At 37.1% G+C, this 12,941-nt stretch overlaps 1 protein-coding gene across 1 annotated transcript in view; it reads right to left on the bottom strand.

The window, feature by feature from the left end:
- Positions 1 to 3,102: 3,102 nt before the first annotated feature.
- Positions 3,103 to 12,941, bottom strand: part of nxph1 (neurexophilin 1) — a 32,994-nt gene continuing 23,155 nt past the window's right edge. Inside the window, exon 2 of the mRNA XM_065292339.1 lies at positions 3,103 to 4,986. Within this exon, the coding sequence (XP_065148411.1) occupies positions 4,222 to 4,986 (765 nt within the window). The 3' untranslated portion in view covers positions 3,103 to 4,221. The remainder of the gene's footprint in view (positions 4,987 to 12,941) is intronic.

Consider the following 12,941-nt stretch of genomic DNA (forward strand, 5'->3'; position numbering starts at 1 on the left):
AGAGAAGCCAGAGTAATTAAAAAATCTTATTCTAAACCATTTACATTTATAGCATTTGTAATTGAATTGAATATTAAAGAGCACATATTGTCTGATTCACGTTTTTACATTTCCTTAAGGTGTGTAAGTGTGTATTAGTACGTTAACGATATGCAAAAGGTAGGCTACATACCCCATAGTAAACGATGATGCGAGGCAACAGTTTACATCCTGGGATTGGTGATGTAGACAAGAACATCATTAGCCTAATTCCTCCCGCTTGGACACACAGCCTGTAAGTTAACTTCTGTTAGCAACCGAATCTTTCAAACATGGTAATGGGCGTCACATTTCCGGCTGACGTCAGAGGTATCAACATACAGATTCACTGGCCAATCAGGGACACAGAACTTTTCAAATCCGTGTGTTTCAGGAAAAGAGTGAAATCTGGAGCTACAAAAATGTATGGTATGTAGAAAATAATGTGTTTTTTAACCATAAACCATGCAAGCACATTGTATTATACCAAATACCCAAAATAAAGTTTTTTAAAAAGTAAGTACATAAGAAGTACATACTGGGACCAAAGAGAGCTTATTAGTACTTCAGAAATACATATTAGTATCTCAAAGGTACATATTGGTACTAAATGTTTACAAATCTGTACCTAATGGTCGATACAATTAGATTTTTAAAGGGTGCTGCCCCACTGACAGCTAGGGTATATATTTTTACTTTTTTCTAACAATGTAGGTTTTTAATGTACGGTAATCTACCCAAAATTGTATTCTGTTTTGTATTCCTGGAAAGGTATCAAACAGAAACTTGGTACAGCCCCAGTGACAGAAAAGTTACAGTTTTGTACCTTTATTTCTGAGAGTGTAGTTTATAATTGACTATAACATATAAACAAGTTGAAATTACCATATTTAACTTAATTTGTTAAGTTAAAGTAAAATAAATACTATATGATATGCATAATTTTTTTCTAATAATTGTATGGTTTTGTACGATTCACTTCATACGAATTCATACAAATTAGCCAACTCGTAAAATACATACAAATTCCCATGAGATCAGGCTAAATTAATATTTTAAAAAAGCTAATTATTTTTTGGATGTTTACAATTCTTCAAATGTTTTAGCTTATTCATTTAGTTCTGACTTGATCTGAATTGTGATTTCTACATACATTTTTTACCCATAAAGTACACAACCTCATTTTGTAGACTGATTAGAATAAGACAATTTATACCAAAATTCAGACAGCTTCCAAATGAGTCTGTCTGCAAAAACCCCCGTGGACAAGCGATGAACACACAAACCTAGCGCCCTCTTTAATTACTGATAAGTTGTGAGCCAGCTAGACTCAGTGGATTGTTCCTGCCGGAGGCCTTAATCACTTTAAAGGGGACGGCTGGTCCTAACTGCTGTATGGGAGTTTTCCGTGTCAGTCCATGCTCCTGAAACCAACACGTTGTTTACATTTGCGTTTATGCATTCAATGTATACATTTAACCAGAGTGTGCACTCCCTGAGAATCAAACCCATCAGCTTTTGCAATAATCGTTGCAAGAAATTAATGATATCTCTTCAAAGGATCATTTCCTATATCATTATAATATTCCCTGAGGTCAACTTATATTATTAGTCAAGGTTCATCATGAAGTCATAATGTAATAATGACAATTTTCAACCCTCTCCAACCATTAAAAATGACTGTTTACGGGTTGTTTTTTGCCTTTATGCTTGTATGTAAATGCACTTTTTACATGAGAAATGCTCACACTTCAGTGTCTGATTTAGCACAGTCGGATAAGCTTGCATTACATTTTGACAGGTTCACAAAATAATTAATGTAAAAATGAACTCCTTGAACGGTTAGGTCAGAATGAAATGATCAGACATCTTATTGAAAATAAATGTCAGCAGTTAGCAGCTTGTTTCATACGCTGGTATTTTTCTGAAAGACATGCAAAGCATCGGTATCTGTACACAGCCAGGAACTGTAAGGTTTGAGAGACTTTGAACAAATGTTTCTTTTATTGTTGGCCTGAATTTGTATTAACCAACATTAATAAAGATCAATAAATGCTCTCTCTCTCTCTCTCTGACATCTGACAGCTAATTTGTATGAACTCATATAAAGTAAATCGTACAAAAATGTACAATTATCATAAAAAAACAGTAATGAAACCTCACCTTTAACCTCACCATCACCAGGGGCGAAAGCAAATCATACAAAACATGTCGAGGTTGTGCAAATTAATACAAATTTAATAAGAAATTCAGCTTTTTTCGTGCCTTGAGCATGAATGTATTTTTCATGTCCGTGCCACAACTTTCTTTTTCATGTCATTTAATGTATTTTTTTTCTTATTTTTTCCTCTATTTTTAAATCATTGTCGCTTGGGGTTGGGGTTAGATTTGGGGTTTGGGTTAGGATGTACTTTTATGTATTGGTTTCTAAATGTTTTTCTTCTGCCTGGAGTTGGGGTTAGTGTTAGGGTTTTGGGGTTAGGATGTCTACAGAAAGTGATTCTAACCCCAATCCCAAGTGACAATGGTAAGAAAATAGGAAAAAACTATAAGAAAACAATACATAAAATAACACAAAAAAGAAAGTCGTGCCACAGACACAAAAAACTATTTATAGAAATTTGTGCGACTGGCACGAAAAAAGCTGACTTTCGTGCCATGGACACGAATAAATTAATCAAACTTTTTGTGATTATAACATGACTTTCTGTGAGATCAGTTTGTACGAATTAGTCACCAAGTAAAATATGTACAAATTGCCACGAGATACTTTCGTGTTGGCAATGCAGTATATTGTATTTCCTTATGACTTTCCTTTTTTAGATTGTGGAAAAGTTACTAAATATTTTTATAGTTTGATAGTTTTATAGTTTGTCAAATGACTTTTGATTACATTTTAGTTGTCAAGCATAGCATATAACTATAAACTACACTGTGCTAGATACACTGCACAAAAAACGTGTCATACATAAAAAATATATATATATATATATATATATATATATATATATATATATATATATATATATATATATATATTTACAGAGCATTTTGAATAACTCACAATAACAAAGATTTCACCTGATAAAACTTTCAGTATTTTATTCATTTGTACATCTCCGCCCCTTTGTTCCCCTGAAAGTAAACATGATCATACAGATGATAAGTACTTCTAATATATATTTTTGACAGTTTTACAGCCCCTGTACAAGAGCGTGGATTTCATGGAGTTCACATCTACATCAGCAACATCAGTTTCTTTGTCCGAGAACCAAGAACAAGCATAGATGGGATGGGGTGCTGGGAGAGATAAAGTGAGAGAGAGTAGGTTTCGGGTTAACAGACAGTGAATGAAGGCATATACAGAAGCAGCTCCATCAGGATCAACTATGTACAATACAAACCATTCATAGAAATTAGGCTCTAGGATATAGAATTCATTACATTACAGTGTTTTATAAGTGACAATGAGCGAGCCCACCGACCATTTCTGGATCTTATTAAACTACAGGAGTGGGCTAAACAATCCAGAATTATTACAGTACATCTTCTTTTTTATTGGTAGAAAACATGCCTGTAGTTAAGGCCTGCTCATAGCCAGCAGAACGAAGCCATACGTATCACCTTATCTTTGGGTCTCATTCTGGGTTTTGTCTTGGAGAAATTATTTCCAGGGTTTTCAAAACGGTGAAATTCTGCGGCAAACTACTGGCTATACAAACAAAATCACATCTACACTTTTGTGGCCTCTTGGCTGTTCTAAGAAACACAGTTACTTATACAAATAAACTAATTCAACATATATTCTAAGAAATCAAGCACTTGCACTAAGACGATTTGTAAAGTAAAATTAAACAAAATGTCAAATTCAGCTACGCCAACATCTGTGGGTTTATATGGTCATATAATTAAAAGCTTAGAGATAAAACAACAGCCTAAAACATATATTAACAGATATAAATTAAATAAAATGGTGCAATAAATTAAACAAATAACAAAAGAACAAGATTATGCCCTTTCAAGAACAAATTGGTGTGGTACTTGTGCAAATAGCCAAATTCGTTTTTTCCAAGTTTGTTCGATATGATCCGCGCCATGTGTGCACGGTAAGAGAGATTGGGGAATGTGTATTTGCGTGGATGGGAGAGAGAGCTCCATCCCTTGCTTCTTCTTGTCCTTCACATGGGGCATCAGCAGCAACCATCAGCCAGAAGGGAAATAAGGAGTATCGCTGTGGTAGTTATAATCTGGGCAGACTTTCTGCACTAGCTTGTAGTCGGTGCTGTAGAAGGAGATGTAAATGCAAATGACTTTGAAGGGCTTTGAGCAGAGCCAGGACACGTGGCTCTGCGTCTGCTCCTGGTAACATGTCTTGGACGGGTCGAAGTTGCAGAGCGTGTTCTTGGAGCCCCTCTCCACCTTCTCGTATTCGATGCGGCAGTTGAAAGACTTGGAATCCTTGGCGTCGATGACCGACTGCTGTGCCGTCAAGTCAAACTCTACGATTTTGGTCGGCGGTACCAGGCTGACGGACACGTTGCCCTGGCCTGTCGAGTTGTGGCGGAAGTAGACGCTGAAGGTGCCGTTGCCGTGATCGACGATCTTTCCGGTGATCAGAAGGTTGAGCTTGACCGTTTTGATGTTGGAGTGGAAGTCGCCCCAGCCGAACATTTTCTTGAACTTGCCCGTCTTGACCATAGGCCGCCGTTTGGCTCTAGGTCTGGAGTCCTGCGAGTCGGTGGTGTTTCTCAGCCAGTCCCACAGGTCCTGTTCAGAGTAAGGCTCTGGAGTGTCATAGTGCAGATCCAGGGCTGTTGCATTTTCCTTTCCGTGAAGAGTCTGTGATAGAAGCCGACTGATGGACAAGTCCTTACTGCTTTCTGTCCATATGTGCTTTAGTGTTGACTTGGGGCTCCCTGATTTGAGCAGATCCGACTTTCCTGGAATCGAACCGTGGGCACTTGAAACCTGAAATCAAAATGGAGAAGATGTTATTTTATGCTTTTTAAACTGAAAGGAGGCACATAATGGGAAACAAGCGAGCGTTTCATTTAGTGCCGTCTGACACGAAAAGTGAATTAAGTGGATATTACTCTTTGATTCGGGAGATATTGACCACTCATCTGCACGCACCCACTCAACAGGCAAATCAAATGGATTAGGACGGGAAAAAGATAATCGATCAATTCAATTTGAAACAGAGCTAGCTGACAGAAACCTTGTGGGAAACGGTTCATAGCGTGGTGAATGAAAAGAAGAATACAGCAATCAAACTCGTCTCCTCCTCAACATTGTGCGGTCTGAGAGGAGACCTCCATCGGCTCTCCCTCAAATAACAGCCGGTTATTTTTTGAGTAAAGAGCAGACTATTAAACAGCCAGTGCTCTTTGAATTGATGATTGATGAGGCACTGGGTTTTCTCCATTTAGTGCCGATGAGTGGAATTAGGTCCAAACAGGGCATGGCGGAGCTACGTGACATTGATTGCCTGATTTCTACTGTAAGACCTGACAGCAGATCCGTCTTGCAGTGGTTTTGCATCTGGAGGGTTACCCCTGGGATCGATAGTTAGAAAATAAGGTCTCGCTACCAATCATGCTGACCCTTTGGACAGAATTGCCTCACAGCACGTGCGAGCGCGAGCGTGATGCCGGCACGCTTTAAACACAGCGGCGGGTGAGGGAGGTGGGGCCGGGTGGCTCACTTAAAGATTTCACATTGAGAAACTGAAAGGAAATCGATAACTGACTTTGTGAGTGTTTTGAAAATGCAAATTAAGAAAAGTTTTACTTAAAATCCTATGCTGGAAAGCATGCTCGCTCAGAACTCAAATGAATGAGTATTTTTTATCAAAATTACAAATAGACAAAAACATACAATTTAATAAATGTGCAACATGCACCTTTACCTGGCGACAAGTACACACACTTCAAAATGATGAAGAGCTCTGGGGAAGGAGTTTAAATATCTTTCAAAGGCAACTAATGCAGATCAATTACTCTTTCTCATGTATGGAGTAAGAGAGCAGTCAGGTCTTGCCCCATACTAAAGCAAAAGTAATAAGTTTTGCACTCCGGTAACATGATTAAAGACAGAGTTATTATTTATTAATGGCTAATTACCGAAGGGGCAATCCAAACACTCCAAGGCTGAGCAACTTTCAAGAAGTTATTTGGTGTGACGTTCACTGCAGCTTGACCGAATAGGAGGGCTCTCACATTGATAAATGAGTTATTATTATGTGATTACCCAAGCTTATTTTAACCAAATGCTGAGGGAAACTTGCATTCATCTTTATGCATTCATCATGGTTATCGGTTCGGTAGATTCACACAAACTTTGTGTGAGAAATGTTACCTTTAAGAGATCAGCATCTAAACCAAAGTTATGGATTCAGAAGGCTTGAAATATAGCACAAGTGCTTACTATTTCTCTACCGAAAAACATAACAGCTTACAGTAGTGCTAATGTTTGCAAAGTTCACCAACAGAAAAATAAATGGCTATGGCGTTTGCCTTACAATATGCCTATGGCTAGCTTTGGCTAACTTAAAAAGCTCACTCACTGGCAGCTAAACACTGGCCTGGAGTCAGTTCTCCTGGGCACAAAACCTGCACACATAGTGGATGTCTGAACACGATGGGCTCTGATCCAGCTCGACTGCTGAAGCTTTATGGAGCCAGCTGCAGTGCTCACCTGAGGCAACAGTGCATCTGGTAAACACATTCGGGGGGAAACACGGCCAAGCCCTTTCCACCTCACCCGCTGACAGCCGGCCAGCCAGGCACAAACAGCTGGGCTCCCCCAGGCACAACACCACATCAGGTCGGCAAGAGCAGTGTGTGTACATGAGTTTGCGTGCATGGTGTTGTGTCCTAATGAGTCTGAAAACTTATAAACTTCAGGGCTGAATGTAACTCAGATCAGCGCCTATATGGCTATAATCCTAATCCAAGAGTCTCAAAACTTCTGCAAGACAGATCAAACTTTTGGCAATACTTAAAAGTGTAATGGGATTTAAGCGGCATCTAGTGGTGAGGTTGCGAACTGCAACCGACTTCAATTTCGAAACGCAATAAGAAGCTACGGTAGCTGCCACAGAACCAACATGTTGTTGTCTTTTTCTTAGGTAATAAAATAAAACAGTTCATTATGTAAGGTCTTTACACATCACTGATTATATAGGTATGTATATTATATTGCATTTCTGTCAAGAGATCCTTTTAAACATTACACAATGCACCTTTAACAGACAGTGAAATTTCTCTGAATATATAAGATATATATACATCTCAAATATATTTCCCCTGCGAAAAGTCCTAGGAATCTAACAAATGTCACCATTAAAGTTTCAGAAGATATCTCAAGTTCACAAACTGAGCTCAGATCTGCCAAGTATGCAATTTAGTTTGAATGTGCTCCTGCATTAGAGCAATGTGTTGGAAGCGCAAAAAGGTCATGGATGTGAACCCATTCTTGTACTGTAAGTCTCTTTTGATAAACGCATTAGTGCAAATATAATGTAATGTGAACTACAATTCTCACCGAAATTGACCTAAATTCAAAAGTATATGTAAGGGATAATGTAAAAGCAGCCGGTAGTTATTGGGAAATAAGCCCCGACAGTGTGATCAGGACCCGACGCGATGCCACATAAGAAAAAAAACTGGACATGAATATGAATTTGAAACATTTTATTGGCATATTTGTTTTAAATTAACATTTTTATCCTTCCGCGAAACTTTGCACAGATGCATAAAATGATCGTAATACCTTATTAAGATCCTCTGCTTCATACTTGTCTCAATTTTTTCTCTTTTAGCCAGTCTTTGAGAAGTTTTAATGCCAATTCTGTATTTTTTTTGTGTGTTGGCTTCGTAGCTGTCATGCTCTATTTTGTCAAGTTCAGTCTCAGTAAGCTCTCTGTGTCTTGTCGTGGTTGTCGAGTGTTTGTCACAAGATGGCGCCAAACAGACAGTAATCTTTATTGATCTTTATTGGCGCGGAGCGATTTTACTCGTGCAAGTAGTCCGGCTATGCGTTATTATTTTGGAGCGGTTATTATTTGAAAAGAACGAACCTGCAAATGTCTCAACTGACCAATCAGAATCAAGCATTCCAGAGAGCCGTGTAATAAGTAAGGAATAATTGACGACAGGCCATTGAATTATAAGAAAATAATGCACAGCCAAGGTGCAATGTGGCACGACGCGAAGCGGGGTCAATTATTCCTCTTCTTACACCACAGTTACCACAAACATTGCTCGGGTGCCTATTTTTAAGACATTTGACAAATTTTGTGTGCGGTTATCAGAAATTAATGCATCCCCATGGAACATTTCTCAGCCAATCAGAATACAGCATTCAACAGACCCGTGGTATAAATATATATATCAACATGATCTCATGGAAATTTTTGTTATAGTCACGAAAAATGTGATTAATTTATTGTTGTCCATGACACGAAATTCAGCTTTTTTTCATGCCTTGAGCACAAATGTCTATTTCATGTCATTCAGCACGAATTTATAAAAAAAACGTGTCCGTGGCACGACTTTTTCGTGTTTGTATTGTTTTCTAATTTTTTCCCCTATTTTTAAATCATTGTTGCTTGGGGTTAGATTAGGGGTTTGGGTTAGGATGTACTTTATGAATTGGTTTCTACATGTTTTTCTTCTGCTTTTTAAACTTTTCTTGCCTGGAGTTGGGGTTAGAGTAGGGGTTTGGGTTAGGATGTCTAAAAAATTTAACAGAAAGTGATTTTAAACTCAATCCCAATCGACAATGGTAAGAAAATAGGAAAAAGCAATACATAAAATGACACGAAAAAGAAAGTTGTGGCACAATTTTATAATTTACATTCATTTTACAGATTAATGCATTACAGTTATCTAAATGAATTTTAACAATTTCCTTGTTTCTTCCTAATTTTAATTCTCTTAAGCATTTTTTGTAGAAATATCTTTGACCAAGTTGATACTAAAGGAAACACAACTGAGAGCTTCATTAAATATAAACATTTGAGGAATAAAATAATCCTCTGGGTTCATAAAGAGGTTAAAACTGAAAGAGCAGTTTTATTAAATTATGTATACATAATGAAACAATTAAAACCGGCAAAACCACGTCCATTGCTTTTTGCATTGAATATAAAGTGATTTAGAGGCAGTTCCATGCAAGTGAAGTTTAAAGGACAAGTTCGGTATTTTAGACTTAAAGCCCTGTTTTCAGATTGTTTATGGTCAAATAGAATGGTTTTGACTGAAATTTCGACATTTTCGGCTGCCCTGAGAATTTTCGCTTGTTTGTGTTTCAGCTCAGACCTCTACAATGGCTTTATAGGTGCACTGGAACAATCCTTCCTAAAATGCATTAAACTTTCGTTTACAAAGACGTGAAACTCACCGAGTGGTCAGGGGTGTTCACTGGTATGCTCACACAAAAATCGCTCCAAAAGACGCATTCCAACAGGTTTTATCGTAGTTTTTACCAACTCCATTGACTGTATTAGACGTCCTGTGAGGTACGGTATTACTCCGCGCCGGGAACTTTGTTTCTATTCTTGCAATTGGCAAAGGCGGATTAGCGCCACCTCCTGGGCTGGAGTGTTTATTATTCAAGCTCTAAGCGGAAGAATGTACGGGTGTGAGGCGTTTGGGGAAATAGGTCCACAAGTTAACAACGAATGCTAAAACAGCTGTTGGAAAGCATCTTTTAACGCGATTTTTGTGTGAGCATATCAGTGAACACCCCTGACCACTCGGTGAGTTTCTCGTCTTTGTAAACGAAAGTTTAATGCATTTTAGGAAGGATTGTTCCAGTGCACCTATAAAGCCATTGTAGAGGTCTGAGCTGAAACACAAGCAAGCGAAAATTCTCAGGGCAGCCGAAAATGTCGAAATTTCAGTCAAAACCATTCTATTTCACCATAAACAATCTGAAAACAGGGCTTTAAGTCTAAAATACCGAACTTGTCCTTTAAATAAATTTTTGAACAAATCGCCAAATATCTTATTTTCTGAATTTTAAACAGTCATGGCGTACAGATGTGTGACAAATTATAATTGAAAATTACACACTGCAAAATAGGGAATTAAAAATGTAGCGAGAAGATTGACACAGTGACTGTATTTAACCTTGATGCACGTGCTATATGACTGACTGCTCTCTCTAACAGCAAGATGCTTGTCTAGTATAAAGAGCAAGATTTTGGTCATAATTAATGAAGGCAGATTAAATGGAATAATTACACACACTAATTCTGCAAAATGCAATTAAGTTATTTGCCACACATTTGTGTTTCCATTTCAATGTTAATTTGCACTAATTAAGGTATTAATATGCATCAATATGTCAACTTCAGTGTTAGCATTTTATTGACATATTGATTACTTTGGCTGCTTACACATTGCAGTCCTTCGAAGCAATTGTGCACTTCTTTACAACCAGCCTACCAAGGAAAATTTTTATAAAATTATAGCCTAAGGTATAAGGTTTCCTTTAAAATAAAATTTTAGAGAGTAGTGAGGGTTATAATGAGGGTTGTAGGAAATAAGGAGTCCAATCAAAGTCCTTCACATATATATATATATATATATATATATATAGTTTGTATAACCTAAGAAAAATAACATTTAAATAAATAACAAATTATTTTTACCAGATTTAACTATATAAGTTAGGATAAATAGTTGCTGTGTAAGCTACCTGTCTCTCTGAAAGGATTAATGTATGAAATAACAGGTGGACTAAAGGCCAGCTGATAATGCCCATTGTAATAAAAGCTTTTGTTACATGACAATGGTAACAGAATAAGCAGGGTAAGCAGATATAAACCTGTATATCCGAAGAACATTGTCAACTGTGACCCTGACCTCAGATTATACCACACCTTTATACTACTGAAATATAGTCAGAGCAGAATAATAAAAAAACAATACAGATCATAATGTCTGTCTGACATATAAACGTTTGAGTGAATATGGTCCTTATCAATAAAACCGTTGAGGCTAAAACCTCCACTGTGCAAAACAATGTGCCATAAAACCTTCCAAAAGATGAGAAGATGAGATAAAATAGTGCAGTTCGATTTCCTTTAACCAAAAACCTAGACACTTAAACATGATGCATGAATGGGAAAGAATTAAGGCACATTTGAAATGAATCCACTTCTTAGCAGGCCCTGCTAACCCCGTTTCTCGCTCCCTGCCATGTACGTTTGGCTTGGAGGAGTTCGAAGTATTGCACAGGCCCATTAGCGACATAACTAAGCACCATGCTTTAGGACGGACCGCTGGGACTGAGACACGAGAGGCTTGCTGTAAGTGTTGGACAGCTGCTAAGCAGCCCTGCTATATCAGGCTGTGGCCATGCACTAGAACACCTAATGGTGTCGTAAGACGGCTGTTAGATGCACCATTAAAGTGGGCCGTCATGCTCGTTGTGTATATCAGTGAGTCTGCATTTGTAACAATGAATATTGGCTCCCCTGATACACTGTCAACGGTAATGTAAAGCAATAAAGCAGACAGTACAGAATAGTATAGTCTCAAAGTTGGAAAAAATTGTTAAAATATGTACACCAGCAGTCACCATAAAAAGGTCTTAATATGTATTATTAATTAGATGTGTGTATATGTAGAGATGGGAAGTAAGGAAGAGCGTTTTACTTTTAAACCTTGTAGTTTAAATCTGTATTTTTATTTAGTGGTGATGAACAAAATACTCGACTTTACACCTAAGGCACAAGACAACGTTATTTAAAATGTGTCTTGCTAACATGCATGACTCATGCAGCTCATAAGTTAGCTAAAGTTTTGCTAATGCAATAATCATATCATGGCCATACAGGGGTTAACAAATTAAAACGCATTAGCATGTTTTGGTTGATTTTTTGGAAAAAATTGACCTAGGCTAAAAACAAACACCATCTAACTGTTTATTTTGAAAGTTTTTTCATAAGACTAAATTAAGACATGGAACATGAACAAAATAAACCAATATCTCAAAACTTTATGAATAAAGTGTCCTTAGTAACTTCATAAGTTTGCTAGTTAATGCTAAAGAAGACCATGGTCTCCATGTGAACTGATTATTCTGTAGAAATCTGTATGAAATAATTTTATGAGTGCAAGGGAAATAAAACCAAATTTGTAAGGATGTAAGAGTTGTCTTAATATATTTAACATTTTCTTTAAATGAGACATTTTACAAAACTTTTTTAAGATGTCAAATAAATATTTGCTGTCCCCAAAGTACGTTTGTGAATTTTTAGATCAAAATACCATATAGATAATTTATTACAGCATGTTAAAATTGCCACTTTTTAGGTGTGAGAAAAATGTGCCGTTTTTGGGTGTGTCCTTTTAATCCAAATGAACTGATCTCTGCACTAAATGACTAAATGGGCGGAATTATCCCTATCTGACATCACAAGGGGAGACAAATTTCAATGACCTATTTTTTCACATGCTTGCAGAGAATGGTTTACCAAAACTAAATTACTGGGTTGTACTTTTTTACATTTTTAGGTTGATATAAGCACTGGAGACCCAATTATAGCACAGATTTTTATGATATGTCCCCTTTAAAAAATCTTGAAACAAATAATTATGAAAAGTGCCCTTTGTCACAGACAAGAGATGAGGAATAATCACCTTGGTTTAAACGTAAAGTTGAGAGTAGTAAGCTGCTTCATAAGCTGAAATCTTTATTAAAAAATGACTTTTACTTTTACCAGAGTATTTTAAAACATTGAAGTGAATGAAAGGCCTACTAATAAACTCTTTTCAAAGATACTAATATGAACTCTTTAGGTGCAACGCCGTACCTTTTGAAAGGGTACAGCCCCAGTTAAAGCTAGGGTAAAGTTTTTGATGTACACATCATTAATACTAATAAGATTCCCAGTATTTTTAGATGTC

The sequence above is a fragment of the Paramisgurnus dabryanus genome, chromosome 19 (genome assembly GCF_030506205.2).
Source record: "Paramisgurnus dabryanus chromosome 19, PD_genome_1.1, whole genome shotgun sequence".
In the NCBI taxonomy this organism is placed as follows: domain Eukaryota; kingdom Metazoa; phylum Chordata; class Actinopteri; order Cypriniformes; family Cobitidae; genus Paramisgurnus; species Paramisgurnus dabryanus.